This window comes from Pyxicephalus adspersus, chromosome 3, assembly GCF_032062135.1.
Source record: "Pyxicephalus adspersus chromosome 3, UCB_Pads_2.0, whole genome shotgun sequence".
Lineage (NCBI taxonomy): Eukaryota > Metazoa > Chordata > Amphibia > Anura > Pyxicephalidae > Pyxicephalus > Pyxicephalus adspersus.
In genome coordinates, this window is record NC_092860.1 from 90007238 (window position 1) to 90026169 (window position 18932).

At 36.3% G+C, this 18932-nt stretch overlaps 1 protein-coding gene across 3 annotated transcripts in view; it reads left to right on the forward strand.

Annotated features, from left to right (window-relative positions):
• The window catches only part of BANK1 (B cell scaffold protein with ankyrin repeats 1), a 154898-nt gene that overhangs the window by 78351 nt on the left and 57615 nt on the right, over positions 1-18932 (forward strand). For all 3 annotated transcript variants that reach the window (XM_072405629.1, XM_072405630.1, XM_072405631.1), the window contains 2 exons: positions 12184-12274; positions 13758-14009. In XM_072405629.1, the coding sequence (XP_072261730.1) occupies positions 12184-12274; positions 13758-14009 (343 nt within the window). The remainder of the gene's footprint in view (positions 1-12183; positions 12275-13757; positions 14010-18932) is intronic.

An 18932-nucleotide genomic window follows, 5' to 3' on the forward strand; every position in this document is an offset into this window, starting at 1 on the left:
CATCTATTCAGTGCTAGCAGTTCTGTGAAGGTGTAGCCGAAACAGTAATCAGCCCCTTAGAAATAGCTTCAATTTGCAAACAACATTAGGGATGAAGGGCATACAGTTAGAAACTAGCACTCACGAATCAGATAATATACTCCTGTCAAACATGCAAATGTTCCGTTTAAACTCACTGAGATATAGACTACTTGTAAAAAGGCTTCAAATTTTATGTGGCTGGCTTCCCTATTAATAGGATCTTTACTGCAGCCACCATACTTGTCTACTGAATAGTTAAAAATTGGAACATGCAGCATTGGCAGCCAAGTTGCTTCAATTCACAGCGGGTAATCAAGAGACAAGAGACTGCAGCACATCCTTATAGCTTAAAGTAAAGGTTTTTCCTATATAGCATTCATTCTCAACCCTTCTTTCCTAAAGCAGAACTAAACTAAAAATTATGCCTACCTTTAATCCTGAGATCTGTCGATCCATCTGGGGGTTTCCTAAATCAGGTCCCAGGTAGTCCCAGTATCCCCCTTCGGCCCAGCACAGAGGAAGCGATTGGCGCTGCAATTTTTTTGGCCACTTTCTTGTTCCTTCTTCTCTGTATGTCACCCAATCTTTCTATGCACATTTTCAAGATGGAATGACTTAGATGGGGAAAAAAGAGTGCCCATCTCACTACCCATGCATGAGAAAAGGCCCCTTCTGTGCATGCCCAAGATTATAGGTATCCCAGAGGCTCTGCACTCCAAAGGGGAGGTGCTGCACCTTTTTTATTTAAAAAAAAAAAGTTGTTCCACTTAAAACAAAAAAGAAGCAAATTTTTACCTTTTATACAATGGTTGTCTACCCTTTTATGTAAAGTAAAACTTTGAGTTTAGGTCCGCTTTAAATAATTAAATCCCACAAGGTACAGAATAGTTTTCTCCTAGGATTCTATTTTCAGTTTTTGATTCAAATCATCTGACAAATGAAAGTGCATTTGCCTTCTAGTTAAACAGAATTATTCTGATTTGTAGGAGTAGCCTTGAAGAATAGTAAAACTTTTATATAGTTTTTCTTTAATTTACCCCTCCATCTTCACAAGCTTTATATCTTATACTCACTTATCCATGCTTCTGAAAGTCCTATAAAGTAGGACTCAGCTTGTGTTACTGCAAATCCCTTGTCTTTTTTATTTTATTTTTTTTTGCCTGCTTGCAAATAAAATTACATTTATCTAAATGGTATCTGTCTATACGTGTGCATGCCTTCCTACTGAATTATAGTAGTTTTCTCCCTGTGCAGTCTCCTGTGCCTGAAACCATGATGGAATTACAGCATAAAATATACAATATATACCAAGCCCATAACGCCTTTAGGTCAGAACCTCTAATTCTCTATATAAAAGTGTCCTTAGAATGCTTTACACACACAAAAAAAATTGCATAACAGCTGCACATTTTCAAAAATGACCTTTGAAAAATGTCCTGCCTTTTGCCTGATACTGATGTTTACACATCCTGCCCTAGGTTCAGCAACAGACGAGAAACCTTTCTACTGTCTTGTAGTTTCACTTCTGCTTTTAACCACAAATAGCCATTATTTTGCCATACGTCAAACATTTCTACTATTTACCAGTAATTGAAAAGGAACAAAAAAAAAAAGTTCAGTAACAACTTACTGTCATAAACAGGGATCTAAATCCACAGGGAATAGTCCATCTCATGTAGAAAATTTCCATTATTATAGAGAGACTGAGCCCTGGGGCACCATGTATTTATCAGATCACCCTGCAAGGAAAATTTGTTTTTTATGGTGGTAGTAATTCCAGCCCTTGAACACACTAGTGAAGGTATCTATCGGGTGAGATAGAGGCAGGCAACATCTGGTCCATGGACAGGTGCAGCAAAGCAGCAAAGTCAGGAACAAGCTGGAGTTAGTAACTAGAAGGTCAGCAATGCAGAAACACAGGGGCACCAGGGCACAGAAGCTCAAGGGTCTGCAACCATGAAGAGTCACAGGAGCACAGGGGTCACATGAGATACAAAGGTCACTGATGCATAGGGCAAAGGGGCTCAGCACTACCGCAGCCAATCAGACTGACTCATTAAAGCTTTCCAAGACTGGATAAGATTTTGGATGATCTGGGTAGAAACTGGGTGATTCAGCAAACCTGGAATTGATTTGGTCCAGGATTAAAAACATTTGCCAAATAATAGCAAAATATTTTTGAAAATCAATTCCAGGTTTGCTGGATCTCTCAGTCTCTCCCATGATAATATATCTTTTCCAGCTTTGGAGAGCTTTATTAGATCAGCCCAATGTGTTGCTAAACCTATGTTGGCGCTATATAAATCCTGTTTATTATTAATAATAATAATAATAATAATAATAATAAACCTACATTGTCCACAATAATTATGAGACCTGCATCCTGATTGGCTAATATCCTGGCACTCTGAGTGAAAACCAGAAGTGTGAACAGCCATGCCCCGGTGAAAAGACCTAGAGCCGGATTGTGATACTTTCACAATGAGAACTTACAGCCTATCTGTAGTTTATTATGGAGTGCAGCAGTGTATAACAACATTTATGCCTTATGTTATTTATTGATACATACTCTACTTGCCTGTCCCTTTAGCAATTTGCCTTGCCATTTTATTCAATATCTTACAAATATTTTACCAGAATATCTTGGCAATTCTAATTTATACGCATTTAGAAGTGTGCCTAGTACAAATTCCTGGCTGTGTCAGAAACAAACCTCCCACAGTACTGGTAGTTTCCATGACAACCCCGATGTCAGGAGAAACTAAAAACTATACACAAATACACACAAACATGCACATACATCTCAATCACATTACATCCTTAATTTGATGGCACTATTTCTTGTTTTATTCCTTTAGAGAGTTTTATTAGTATCATCTCTTTGGCAGACTGTTGTTCAAAAAGGAAAAAAAACTTTCACATTATGAATTAAAATGACCTTACTTTTTGAGGTTCAATAATATAATTGATCATAATCTAAATGTTTGTTATATTTGCTTTTTTGTCATGCATTAAAATATTATGACATTATTGTTCCAGCACAACATATATAGTTTGAAAAGAGGATTGTACTATGTATTGTTGTATTATGAACTGTTTATGGTGACTAATTATATGCAGCATAGCCACACAACATTGAAAAACATTACCACATATCGATAAAAGTATTTACATAAAAGGTACAGTCTGTTCATTACTGAAAATGACACCTTGACTGTCATGTATTCCCGTAGCATCATTGTATCTGCTCGGTACTTCCATTCCCTTCAGATCATTACCACAGTGCACCATTCCTCCAAACCGTGATTTATTGTTACGAGAATGCTGCTCATTATTGAGTAATGATAAAAGACACAAATATACATTACCTCCCACAGCAGTCAGTCACAAGATAGCTATGACACTAATGGGTTAGCACTCCTCTCTACTTTCACCCAGTTTACGGCTGCACATACATCCCACTGGCAGATAAAAAATTTTACTCAAATTGTTTATAAATATTTGAAAATGTATTAAAATTCTTTTTTTAGACAAGAAGCTGTTGTCTGACTAGGCTAAGCTATACTGACCATACTAAACCAGATATCCTGTCATAAATCAGTGCAAATAGACCTATCTCTGACATTGATTAACTGATCTATGGCTTTAAAGCTCAACTCCAGCCAAAATGTTATGTTGGATAAAGCAAGAAAAGGTTTCTGTTAGGACTGGAAGTGACAGGTCACAGAACAAAACATGTATAATTAGTAGATTGGCGTAGGGTTAGAAGAAATGATGATTTTTTATTTTTTTTATTTTTGCTGTCAGCGCCTTCCTCTTCTGATGACAACCTCCCCCAAATTTCTTGTTCTAGGATCACACAGAAAAGAAATGATTGCAAATTTACACAATGGAGTAAAATACAGAAATAAAAACCTGGCAAATTGAAAAAAACAACCTTTAAAAGACCCCAGTGAAGACTAGTGATACCTTTGCACTTGGTTCCCCTACTGTGTTTTCTTGTACTATCAGAGCCTCTTCTACTACAAACATCTATTCATTACCATGTTTTTAAATTGCACTCTTCATTTTAAGACAGTGAAAATCTGTATTTCTAATCTTGTTTTATAGAAATATATTAGAAATAAATTTTGCTCAATTATTTCAGGTTTTCAATTTTTCTGTCTTTTACTCCATTGTCAAGATTTTTACTCATATCTGGTAGATGCATCACTAGGACAAGGAATTATTCAAGTGCACAGAAAAAAATAAAAAAAAGTGTTATATTCTTCAGCTTTTATGGTTCATCAAGAAAGTGATGATTAAGGCATGGACAATAGTATTATAAGTATTATTAGTAAGTATTAAAACTTGATCCCATTTATTCCACTGCTGAAAAAAATAATACAATTTTCTGAAGTTAGGCCTTCTAGCCCTGGTAATTTCAGTACTCACTTATATAATGCTTGGTTGTTCTAAAATGTTCTATGGTCTACCTAGTGGAGGCAATTGGGGAGTAGGTTAGCAGTGCTTATATTGAAACCTCAAACTGGTGTATAATCAGAAAGAGGTACAGAAGTGAGTGGATGTTCTACACTTCCATCTTACAATTTTTAAGCAGTGAATTATTTATTTTAGTTAGTCTGGTAAAATGTCTGTAATTTAGCCTGTGGGGCAATAAAATAAATATATAATTAATAACAAAACAGATGGACATGGAGTGAAAAGTTATTAACACCAGCAATCCATTCAAATGAATTATTTATTTTTAACTTTCTTTCCCTATGCATATATTAAATTTAAAAAAAATCAATTGAATAGAATTCTTTATGAACAGCCTGTAAAATGTGTTCTTCAATTACAGGTTTTATCAAGCATTTCTAATATCATAATCAGTAAGGAACACTGCATGAGCTAATGAATTTTCTTTTCTTTTTTTTTTTTTTGTATCCGGAAGCGTCTCAGGTGGCAAATGTTCAAATGGAAGTAAAACGATTGTGTCATAAAGCTTCCATTATGAAAAAAAAAATAATCCTTATTAGAAATTCATTCTTTTTTTTTGTGAATCCTGTCATCAGACAACGCAGTGTGGAAAAGGAAAAATCACTAGTATCAGCTTAGTCATCCGCAGGAATGAAATCTATTGCATCAGCATCCAAAACAAGGGGGAGTAATGAATCAGTCTTAGACTGGTTCAATAACCATTAGCACTTGAAAAGCTGCCCTTTTCTGATTCATTTTGCTGAGAAACAAAATGTAATATGCAAATACGTTTTTAAGATTTGTTTTGATGTGGCAAATGGAAAGATGCAAATATAATGGGTGTTCAGAGATATGTTGCAATTACTGTTGTGGTTTTTACACACTGCAGAATGAAAAAGGGATGTAAACACAACACTAATACCCAACATAATTTAAGATAGTGGAAAGGAAATAAGGAGCACAGTGATTTTACATATTCCATACATTGACCCTGTGATTGCTTTAAATGTCCAGTGGTTGTACATTTATGTGTACAATTGACGTATGTGTATTCACACTCACTATAGCCACCTACTAATAGACATCTATCCAGGCTCTGAGGCTCTGTTGGCAGCCTTTCACTACTGTCCTGGTACCAATATTACATCCACATCCTTTATTAGGATCCATATAAATAAATAAATAAATATATATATATATATATATATAGCTTATTTGATATCCTGGGCAGAATTTTTTGAACCCTACGTCTTTCATACAACATTTTAAAAACATTCTTGAAATTATTTGTATAGCAATAAAATAAAAGAAATACTGTGAAAGCGTCCACTGTAAAAACATCCTCTTGCATTTATGCTAAGTGTGGGTGGGAAATCAATACACCATTGTTAATTGCTAGTGTTCCTTGAACATGCCTCTGGTCATTTCTTGAGCTGTATAGCTGAACAAGTCTTGATGTTCAGGATAGAAAAGAACCCTACAACATTGACGTCAATGGGAAAGGAATTCTGGTGTTTTCTTATGAAATACAGAGATTCGCTAATGCAACAAAATGAGGGACAATGTGTACCACTATGGAGTGGTGCCATTTTTTGCAGCTTTGAGGGCAACATAAAATACTTTTTACAGGGGCACCAAAATCCTGCTTACTATGGTAGGGAAACACAAATAGTCCTTTATGGTATAGAAGGTTTAAAAAAGTTATCAAACAACAAGCAAACCTGGACTTCACATGAGTCACTTTAACCTAAAATTGGAGCTTTAGTCCCCTTGGTTTTCAGAGCACAAATACTGTAACTTTCTTGGATCTTTAGCTCTTCTGGTTTAACTTTTTTGTGTGTGGGGGCTAGAAGAGATTTTTAAATTTGAAGAAGAAAGCTAAAGAAAGTGCACTGGGATTGGTAGGGTACCACGCTATCAGCTGCACTGACCACCCTTTCTAATACTATACTTGCAGCAGTAAAGGTGAATACCTCAAGCACATGTTCCACAAGCTCCAGCCACATCACCATCTTAGACATCCACTAGTCAAATGAGTCTGCAATTCTGTGGTTTAGGGTATCCAACATGGAGATGACATACCTATTGACTGTTGTGGTCAAGTGCTCCCATAGGGTGCTAACCATGGATAGACCTGGCTGCTGCTTTCTGAAAAAATGTAACCTTTATTAGACCTTGCTACTCCTTAGTGATGGTCCCAATACATCTGCTTGTCTTGCTGTGACCATTAGCAGATACATCCCTGTTGAGAAAGGATGTGCATACACAGCTTAAAAGTGTTAATTGCAGTAAGGCACGTCCCTCTGCTAAAACGAGTTTTGGAATTTAGAACTTGTAGTGTGGATCCACCCTGCTCCTTTTTTCAGAAGGTCACCGCTGTTCAACTTTTTCTTCTTTTTCCTCCACCAGTACTTGGATCTGCTGCTCCACGCTTTCAGCTCATATAAAATTACATACATTGTAATCAATCACACCACATTGAAATGGTATCCTCCCCAGCCTTGGAGAGCTTTAATAAATCGGGCCCACTGACTCATGCTGCTCTGTTTCTCTTGGACAGTCCTCCTCCTTTTCCTCTTACATTAGGGGTTGTGCATCTGTGCCTGGAATGTCTCTCCTGTTTTGTTTTTTTAATCTCCCTTTAACAGAACCTAGATGAAATGTTAAAATACCTGACAATGAGTGTTGTGAAATATTTCAGAGAGTGTGTTGGAACTGGCATGGGAGGAAGTGGAAGGAGCCTGTTCATGTGTCACTGTAAATTAGCTGATCTGAGTCTGGGAGGAGGTGGTTTGAGTCCCATGTAAGGTGATGAACTCTATGTCATCTTCAAGGGACAGGCAGTTCTGAAGACATTGTAGGCAAAATGCAATTTGTGAAGCCCTGTTAAAGCTTGGCTGTGATGTAGCTGATTTAGGGGCCAATTATTAATCATCCTCTACCACCCCAAACCCCTGCACCACCGCTCCTTCCTTTCATTCTGCCACAAGGCATTATAGGATAGCTATTGGTGTCCAAATGTCATCCGCTCAGGTACAGTGGAATTGAACTGATTGGGCAATATTCTACCCAAAAGCAACATAGTCACTGCTCCTGGTTAGGAAAGCTGCTTTACATGCTAAATTGCACATTGGCATTTGTTTGATATTTTGCAGTGCTTAGTACCCACTTTGAGTTATACAAGCAGCATGACATAGAACATAAAAGATAGCTATTGCTTGACCAGAAGGAGCTCAGAGGTCCCATCCTTCCAAGAGCCCCCAGCTGCTTGACCCTATCACCCCACCCTTTTTCTTCAAATAACCCACCACCCAATCTCAAAAACAAAACACACACATTTTGCAGGTAAATGGCCATAGCAGCTGTATATTTTCCATTACCAATTTCAATAAATAACCATAGTCAACCATATAACCCGAATGTTCAAGAACATTACTATACACTCGACAGATATCTTAACCCTAGTGCTGGACCCTAGTCTACTATCCCTGCTTCCTTGAAGGCATCACCTATCTAATCAATTCAAAGTTTTGGGGTCTGCCACCATTAAATTCTCATTGTTCCCAGCACCACTTTGGGATTGATACCAAACACATGCACAGAACCTCTCAACAGCCACCCAGCTAGACCCAAGCTTCCCAAAAACCTCACAACCCACTACAGGGTGGGCAGAGAACTTTTCTCTAAACAGCTTCCTCTCACAATGGTCCCCAGTTCCTTCTACACTTCTTTCTATACCCTCTGACCCTGCCTAACCCCTCTGAACTAAGCAATCTAAACCCTTGACCTCTCGTTCACCTCACTCTTTTTAACCCTCTCCTCTTTGACATCTTGGGCCTGTTATGTCCACCTTCCACCTATGCGGCACCAGACTTTTCTTTATAGACAGCATTGTTTTTATCATAGTGTGGGAAGTTTTAACCTTTGGTTTAATTGCATTGAGGTCAATTACTGGCATACTATATCTGTAACTTTTTGAAATAATATATATCTAATGAACGCATCATACATGTTTTATATTCCAAACAGAGGAACGTTTGGTGCATGTGGTTCAGTGAATGCTTGTTACCTATGTGCATACAGTGACAGAAAACAATTTCCACAGCCCTTTCTATATGCCTCTTGCAGAGAGAACAAACATCTGTAAATTCATTTACTACTGCTGCTCCCTGAAAATTACCTTGTTTGTGACTAGGAAAGCAGCTGCGGTACACATTTTCCTAATCATTTTCTATAAACCATAACATTTTTACTCATGCGGTAGTTAGCATTTTATGATTTATAACAGAGCCCAGGAAATACACAGAATATAGCGCAGTAAGAGACAGTGCAAAAGTCTGCAGTATTGACCTCACTCCAATTATGCTGATGGCATTCGGCATGTCTAAATCTAATGCTTCCAATAATAGTGGACAATTAACTAAGCTCTCTAGCTCCATCTTATGCTGCAATGAGTATATATCTGTATCAAGTTATAACACTTTAAGGTTACCTTCTTGTGGGAAAACTGCAATTTAAAATACATTTACTCAGTCGTTCCTTTTTATTATGTTAACATGATTTCTAAAAGTGTTACATCTGCAATGTTCATTAAAACAAGACCTAACATTCCTACTATGGAAGTCCCTGCTCCCGCAGTTCTTGTAACTGAGTGACAATTGTTACCCATTTCTGTATCTGTATTGTCACTCTATCACATGCTTTACTGGTGGGTCCACAAACAGCTTTGGGCTTTATAAAAGCATATTGTACAGACCCACCATTGTCACTTTTAGCAAGACCATTGAACTATCATTGAATATATCAATGACAAATTCTTTTACTACACATTAAGCTTACAACTAACTAGAATGTTAAACATTTTAATTACACAATATTTTGAAGAAAGCCGAAGTTAAAACCGTTACAAGAATCTATACCTAGCATGCAGCAAATACACAGCAGAAGGTCAGCAATGGCAGACTAGGTTTCCTTTAATATACACACTTTTCCTGCAATTTATAACTTAATTTATTTATCCTATTTTGCTTGCAATTATCTCCCATTTTCTTTCAATTACTAATTAGACCCAAGATTAGGCTATTACCTCTTCAAATATGTTCATTACTAGAAGTACATTTATTATTTGAATTCTGATTAATCCGTAATTGCCAATGAATTAAAACAAATGTAGTTGAGCAGATTTAATAAGAGCCATGTAAGAATGGCGATATTGACAATGCAGATTTGTCAACAAGATTGCTAAGGGACCTCAAGCCAATCTCTGTAATGATCCAAATTCTGCAGTGTATGGATTAGTGATTGAGCCATTCCAACAGAGAATTTGAAATCTTCCATATCTATGTGTTTCAATGGCAGTATTTGATTCCCATGAATCAGGAATATTTGGGGAAATGTCAGATTCCTTGTTTTTTTAAAGATGTATGATTTTTTTCTATATTAGACATACTTCAAAATCATACTGCAGGGTGTGTACATTCCAAAATATTGCAGATAAAATGTTGCACAAAACAACATATATATATATGTGTGTGTGTGTGTGTGTGAATTGATTATTGCAGATAAAGCAATACAGCTTTAAATTCCATTTTCATTGAGCAAGCAGCACAGTACTGCAGAATAATGCAGTGTTCAAGGCTGCAACAGTTACTGTTTCACTCTAAACCATCTATAAATCAAGCTCGGAAAAGCTTTCATGAGCACACTAATTTAATCAGTTGGTAGATGGGAATGTGCTTTGTTAAAATGAAGAAGGGATTGGGTCATTTGAGGACACTTGATAAGCACTACCTTTGCCTCTAGCTACAGTACAGCAGCTGTCTTCACTCAGCTAAGGAAATGTGTGCAATTTAATTGTACATACCTAGAGCAATATTATCTGTTTACTATTTGGATCTATTTTGTTGCATTGTTCCTGTAAAAAATAAAATGAAAGCAAACAGCTTTGCAGTATAGTTTTTAATATACCAGCCATAGTATGTGATTCTGTTTTGAAAGATAAATGAGCAGAAGATTTTTAGTTATAACTACAGGAAACGTTCTAGCTGAATGTTTATTTGTTTAGTGTTATACTCTATTTTTTAATTACAATACTAATTTGTTTATAGCTGTTCTTTTAAAAAAAAAAAAAATATATACAACTTAACATAAAACATTCACCAGTTGTAAGGATAGGTTGGTGAATGTATGAACAAAACTCAAAAGAACGTCATAGTCTAGATCAGTCTTTCTCATCCATTTTAAGAAGGGGGAACACTTTAAAGAACATTAAGATATCAGGGAACCCAAGCTGTAATTACTATACCCACAGCGCACAGCACATTAGCATGGTGGTCAATAGGAAAAATGCCTTTTAGATTGCTGGTCAGTGGGAAGAATGTCACCCTTACAGAAAGCCAAAAAGATCATTAGTGTTACTTGAAATGACCTGAAAGGCAGAAATTGCTTATAACCCCTCGCAACCCCTGGAAGAACAGTAGGGTACTATAGAGCCTCAGTTAAGAAACATTGATTTAGGCTGCCAAAAAGGAGAGTTTGTGTTTTGTGGGTCCTTAGACTAAGTATAGGTGGCATCAGAATTCTGTTGAGTCGAAGAACTGCATCCAACCAGGACCAGCATCAGATTTTTCTGGACCCCATACTAAGTGAAATTCTTGGTCTAACCCTTCCCACTGTCAAAATGTTCCAGCATTGGAAAAAATCAACTTCTTTTGACCGAAGCTCAGTACAGAAGCATCCCTTGCCCCCCCGCCAATGGTGGCAAAGCATCTGACTGAACCAAGTTGCACATAACTCAGCCCAGGTGCCCTTAATATTGGAAGTAGGATCCTCCATATGCATGATCTTGTTGGATCTATGGTTGGATAGAATTCCTCCATAAAACAAAAATATATACTCTTGCAGCAATTACCAACTTTGTTTCGTTGAAAATTATTTGTGGTTCATCAGGAAGAAAGCAGGGTCTGCTGGCATTTGGCAATTAGTACATTTTTGTGTAACCACCTAAACCTTTTTACATATTTACATAGTTATTTTTAAAGAAGACATAAGTCCATCAAGTTCAACCACTAAGGAAATAAACATTTAACAACTTTTTTTTTGCCTCCCGCAGTTGAATATTATAGAGATCCATATTGCAACTCCAAAAAAGCCATTGCAATGTCTTTAGCGTGGCCGAGCCTCTGGCCCAACTTGTTAACTGGCAGTGAAACAAATGTACACTTTCATTGGCTAACATTTTTCTGATTATTTTTATTGCTTTTTGTAATCCAAAATTAATTTAACCACCCGAGCGATAACCCCGACCTTGGTTCGGGTTTAAAATAATTACAATTATCGATAACCCCGAACTTTTCTCACTGTATGAAAATACAGTGAGAAAAGTTCAGGTTTATCGATCACTTACCCGGTCCCGCTGCAATCATCTAGCGTCGTGTTCCAGCGTCGTCCTCCAGCGTCGGGTGCCCTCTCCGTGAAGAAGAAGCCGGCCGGCAGAGAAGAAGAAGCCGGCCGGCTTCTTCTCCCTCCGTAGCGTGTACGTAACGCTTTTGGAACAGAAATCTAGACATCAGTGTAATGCCCAGGTGGTTAAACAATAACGACTTGCTGGTTTGAGTTTGCCTTTACAAAAAAATTTTGTCTTGAAATACTTTTCTGAAATGTTTCTGTTGGTGACATTTATATTACCTGTTTTTTTTCTAGAATAAAGTGAAAGCTAATCACACGGATATTGCCAGAGAAGTGGAGGAGTTAGGACAAGAAGATGTTTACGTAGATATGGTCAAGGGTGCTGGTAAATTACATGCATTTTCCTTTTTTATATTTGTTTGCTTGTTTTACTTAAAAAAATGCTCTCATTTTGTATGTTTTTCTATCATAGTGCCTAAATTCTAGCAGCACCTTTTCAAGTTTTGATAGTTTCCCAGTGTTAGGAAAATGTCAAAAATCATAAAAGATGGTAAGAAAATGTTAGCTGTTAGCAGCTGTAAAGCTGACAGTATTTTAATAACTGTCGTGTGTCATGTCCACATCTATGTTCTTACATAACCTAGTACAGATATCTTTCTAATGATAACCGTTCCCTATTCCTCCCAAGATCATATAGAACTCTATTTATAAAACAGGGAATCTGATATTTCCTTAAACATTCCCTAGTGAGAATCTTCCAGGTCAATGGCAGTAATTGATTCCCAAGCAGGATTGTTTGAGGGAATGTCAGATTCCAGTTAATATAAATAGAACCCATAGTGTCCATTAGCTATTTAAATTTGTTTTGTCTTGCTTTATTATTATTAGTATTGTTATTATCCAGTATTTATATAGCACCAACATACTATGCAGCTCTTTACAAAGTCTAAGGCAAAGGAATGGATGTCAGTTGTTGTTCACTTATATTTGGGATTATTGCACCAGGTGAAATACCTTCTATTTCTTCTTTAACACTTATGATCGTATGCTGATACTGCCAGGATACTCATCCACAAGCTTGCCAGGATATTCCAGTGTAAGCTCATCATCTGGGTGAGCATCAAGTGCAGTAACAAGTGTCAAAGATGTCAGAGAGAGCATTAAAGTGGACCTATCACCGGAATTTGTACTTTACATAAAAGTGTGGACAATCCTTTTATGAACTGTTATTGAAGTGTATCTGTATTTTCAGCAGCATTCAAAATGCTACACCTGTTAGTTGTTGGTGGAAATTGCTAAATTTGTCTGAATCCTAATGCAAAATGTGAATCATACCCACACACTTTTTCCTCACCAATAACACCAATAACACAGAATTAACTCCAATGAAAGAACATACCTTTGAGCGTAAAAGCTATTTAAAGCTAAACATATACTATGCTTGAGAAATACAAGAAAAAATTGTAAATAAGTACTTGCAAATATAGTGGCTCCATGGTATATCTCTGCTGATACAACATATAAAATACATACCAAAGTGATATAAACCTGAAGTCAATGTAAAACAGATAAGACACTTGCTTTAGACAATAGGCGAGACTTAAATTTTGCCTTATATACAATGAAGGCTTCATTGTTTACATCAATTAAAATGTTACACTTAACTAAAATAAATAATTTAAAATATGACTTTACAATATAAATCATTAACAATATTACCAAAGTTTTATAAACCTTTAGCAATTTTACACCTTTACATGCAATATTTCTAGGCACCTGTGTTTCAATATTGTAGTGTAGATTACCCATGTAGTTTTATCTTTGTTTTCTTTCCACATGGTTCATGTTTTATTTTATAACTTTTAAAGATGCAGATCAGCATCCAATGAACTCATGCGGAAATGGACATGAAGAATGTGACAACACAACCAATAACACTGAACAGGATGGGTTGGGGTATGCTGCTGTAAATAGCGAGGAGCAAAATGATGAGGAGCATCCACAGTACCCTGTTTCTGATGGGGAATCAGACACCATTGATAAATATCACTGTTCAACAGAAGATGAGAGTTCTTCAATGTATATTGGAAATGATGATGATGTTCCTAATGTTATGCAAGGTAAGAAACAAAGTTTTATGTGTTAAGAAATTCTTTAATTAGGACGTTTGGACATTTTCCAAGAAAGTAAAACAAAACTTTAAAAGACTTATGATTTAGTGCTTAAAGTATTCCTGATATTTTAAAGCAAATGAAAGAAATCGGTGAACAGCTAAAAGTAACCTTTAAAGTTGTACTAAAGACAGAAAGTTAACAGATTTTTCACATTTATCTGAGTGCAGTGTAATTTACTTTTGTCAAAATTCACCTAACATGTTCAGTGAGAGGATCTGCTTCTTGATCTTTTCTCAAACCATTACTAATCAAACCTCTGACATGTTTTAGTTCTGGCCAATGAGAAAATGTCTGATGATTGCCATGTTCTAATCAAAGTCCACTTACACATAGAACCGTAAGTGAGAAACTTTTGAAAATCTCCTTTTCATAAATGTGTAAGCTAAAATAGCTTTTAAAGCTTACAAGTATGGATGATGACATTGAATACTTGTATTTGCTCCAGTGATACCCTTAAAATGTTTTTAAATTCATAGTAGTCAATATTAAAGGTATCTATATGTTGCACATTTTTACGTGTATTCCTCATACAGCCATGAATATTTAGATGTGGTGTACAAATCTTCTCCTTTGTTAGTGGGATTTAGCACACTCTATGATTATTAGGCAGAATTTTAAATAGTTATGTGGCTGGGCATATCTATTTTATTGTTTTTGACTCCTGAAACTAGCAGCATTCAATCTACATTGTTTATCTCAGTTCTAAAACCAGGCTATATAGCCCCACTGGCTTCTCTCTACTTAACAAAGCAGAAAGAGCTTTGAAGGTGAAGTGCTGCTGTTGCCTGGACAGATTTTAAGATATGTTTTATAGATACATTCCTGTTGCTGGAATTTGATTTCTTCATCTGAATTATGTTTCATTTTTTAACTCACTAATATTTTTATTTCTATTGTGTTGTGTAATGTGTAATGTTTGTACCGTCTCACCCTAAATGCTGATTTAACACAAGATTGTGGAATGATTATACAATAAACTTTATATAGATTTATTTACTGAGGCATGGAGCCTTCATGGCCAAAAATAGGGGCTGCAGTAAGCCACCGAAGTATGATTATGAAAATACCATATACCTCTCAAACACTGCAAGTAAATTGTTGGCCCAAAGAAACTTTTTCCACTGCAGTACATTATTAAGATGGTACTGAGCAGACAGTCCAGTGTTTGGTGCTATGTTGCTGACCAAATTAACAGCACAATCTTTGAATTCCCAAAGGCAGCAGAGCATACAAAACATTTTAAGAGCTCATGTATGTGTCCAAATAAACCTTTGTAGGCAAAGGAAAAGAGAAGCATAGGGCCTGCCATTGCCTAATTCCTTCTGAAAATCCTATATATTTACATGTGCTACATGGAATACGCTTGTTAAAAATCGAATTTGTAACAGTATACAAAGTCAATAATTCAATATTTGTTCTGGACAATAAATGTAGAGCAATTCTGAAAGAGGAATGCAATGCTTGCAGTCCTTATTTCTATGGACAGTTCAGGTAAATAATACCACATCCACCCTAAGCTAATAGCTATACCACTACAGCTAAAACAAATTTACCCGAGCATCCAGCTCTCATATTTTCAGACAGATGTGCATTTTAGGAAAAAATCAAGCAGAGACAAAGCCACCAAATAATTTACCTACAGCCATGATGTCACGTATAGGTTGATTTTTACTTTTTTTTCTGGCCAGAGCATGGCAGACTATATTTCTTACAAGTATTTGTCCCAAACTACCATAATCCAGCATGGATCTGGTGTTGTTTGTCTAGCCACACTAACTATAGACACCTTTATAAATTTCAACAGTAAATGTTGCCATTAACTAATTAGTGATGTGCTGGTGTATTTTTGTTAGCATTGGTAAATCTTGTCCACCGATACATACTGTAACCCTTTTATGTGATAAAAGGCAAGGAACCTGCAATAGGTGTGTTTGTGAATACCTCTCTTGTATTCCAAATTACTAAACAAAACAGATTCTTAGATTACTGAAAACAGTGGTATGGACTGGAACCCTTTACCTATGCTTAGATAAAATACTGAACACCTGAGCAGGTAGGCTATGTCCGCTGTAAGTATTTCAAGCACAAAGGAGGGAACAGCAGGGGATTTAATATGGCTCAAATGTTTATATGTGATTGTACAAGGTATATACAATAGTAGAACAAAGATGAATTACTTGTATATAGACAGAGACCTTGTGCATAACCCTGAATAATTTAGAGGGTTGATTATTGAGAGTTATACACATAGTCTCTGTCTATATACAAGTAATTAATCTATGTTCTACTATTGTATCTACCCTGTACATTCACATATAAAGTTTGAGTCATATTAAATCCACTGCTGTTTTCTCCTTTTTGTTTAATATACTAACCCAAGGGGCTTGGGTTTCAAGGCTTCATTCTCAAATTTGATTGGGATGTATCTTCATGTATATTTTTATTTTTTAGAAAATCTAAAAGCAGTATTGAAATGAGAGGAAGCTGAAAACTTGTAATAAAGCAAAAGTCAATGATTTATATAGGATTATCTGTAAATAAGAAAGAATTGCTGCCTCAAGTCATATAGTCACCTAATTCCCTGGGTAGGGAACATCCAATATCATCCTGCCATGCCCTCCACAGATTACCTGTCCCTGGCCATTGCCTTTTATTAATTTGATTTAGGTTCCTTTAATGTATGAAGTCTTGGCATTAAACTGGGACACTACCATAGCTTCCTGTTTACAGTTAGCCAAGTACAATGCCTTGCCAGCCCCGTTAACCTCTATTACATAATGAAGCACAGAGACCTGTTGAAATGAAAGCATTTCATTAGGATGTTGAAAATAAGGGAAATGGGGAAACAGGAAAAGCAAAATATATGTCTAACTTTAGGTTTTTAATTCAGTCATATTGTGGAATCTAAGTTGACAGGTTAATGTATTGGAAATATGTCATATTAAAAAAAGGAATTGCCTTTTGTCTTTAATGTTTTTGTTTTTTTTAATTATTTGCCAAGATTATCTGCCATATCTCTATCGGTATAGACCTGCCTAAGGTAGCTTCCTATTTATGCATATAGGAGTGAGATATTGCAGTTCCAGTGTCAGACCCTGCTAATATTCTGTATTTGTCTGAAATCAGACCTCTTCTAGCTGTCCCACCTAGGCATAATCCCTCAAAGGGCATAAGAGAACTAAAACCTCACCCTCTAGTTAATGAATTGGCGAAATTTTGTATTTGTAAATAAATATAATACGCTTTAACAGGTAATTCTAGGTTTTCTTGTTATTCCTCAAAGGATAACAACTTGCATGTTCCATGATGTATAATTTGTCTAAAATGAAAAACATCCTTCGAACACCATGTCATTGGCGTATTAAGGCTGTCAAATTAGATCAATCAGTTGTCAAAAGATATTTATTCCTACATTTTAGCCAAATTTGTTTTGTGTAGACTAGTAGACACTAACAGAGTAGTATCTGATATTGAAAGTTTGGCGCTCCACAACATGGGGTTTACTTGTGTAGGGGAAACCCATAATTGCTCCAGCTTGGTCCAGTGATTATATGGGAGCAATGACGTCCAGGAGGCTAATTGACGGAGGTGAGCTGCATAATAATATTTCAGAAAATCTGGGACACCTAAACCCCCCTGATCCCTACAAGAGCAGAGTACTGTTTTGGACATTTTGTCTTTAATGTTTTGCCAGAACAGAGAGGGCACAGAGGGCTAAACTAAAGTCAAGTTGTTTTAATTGTCAAAAAATGTAATTTTGTTCAGCCCCTTCACCGTCTCTTCACTATAGTTAAGTCTGTTTTTGGACACACTATAGAGATGCACACAATGTATTCATCCATGTGCTTTACGCATATTTAAACTGTTGATTGGCATTGTGTAAAGTACTAAATCTTTTAAAGACTCTTTTCTAAGGAGATCTGGCACTTCCTCCTGCAATTTAAGTGCTGTTGTGAGTGCCAGAACCTGAATTTGTGCAGAACTTGTATTTATACTAGTTTTAAATGCATTGGATTTTTAAGTACATAATTAGGGGTAATGTGTAATTTATCTGCCAAATCAACTTTAACACCAGAAGCCAGAAGTTTCCAAATATCTTCATTGGAGCAATTAGAAGCTGTATCAAGACTCCAGGCTGCCCATGCATTTGGATATAGCCAATATAATCAGTAACCGAACAATGTTTGTAAGTGTGGTACACAAGCAGTTGCATTTGCTCACTGGCATGTGTTTGGTGGGAAAGTTTACTAGTTTGTTGTAGATCTCTACTTATAAAGTAGACATAAATATACTACTAAGAGAAAAGTTACATTCATGAGGCAATGAGGAAACCTTGCTTCCCTTTATTCCTTAAATGGTTTAGGTACAAGTTTTAGTCTCCAGTACTTGGGCCTGACAGCTGGTACACTGACTGTACTTTTATGGCTATAAATCAACCTTTCTTGACCTTTTTTTAGCATGAGAGAACCTTTGAAATACCTTTCAGGTCTTTAGGGAACCCTTGCTAAATTAGTATATCCACAGTTAACAGTAAATTAGTGTGGTGATCAGTGTGAAAAATGCATTTTACATTGCCAGCCAGTAGGTATAAGTCACATTTAGAGTACAAAAGATTTCTGGTGTCAGGTAAACAGACCTGAGAGGTCCAAATTGCACATAGCCCAAGTGACTTTGTGCCTTGCTCTTGTGTATACCTTATAACTGTCTTTATCTAAATCAGAGCTGGAGAGTTATTCTGTATCACTGATAGCCACTAAAACATAATAGAGATTAGACTTTAACCCTGTATGCAGAGCTTTAGGATGTTTTTGCTCATTTTACTGTTAACCCCCTAACCGCTAAGCCCGTAATTTCTCGCACTAAATATTT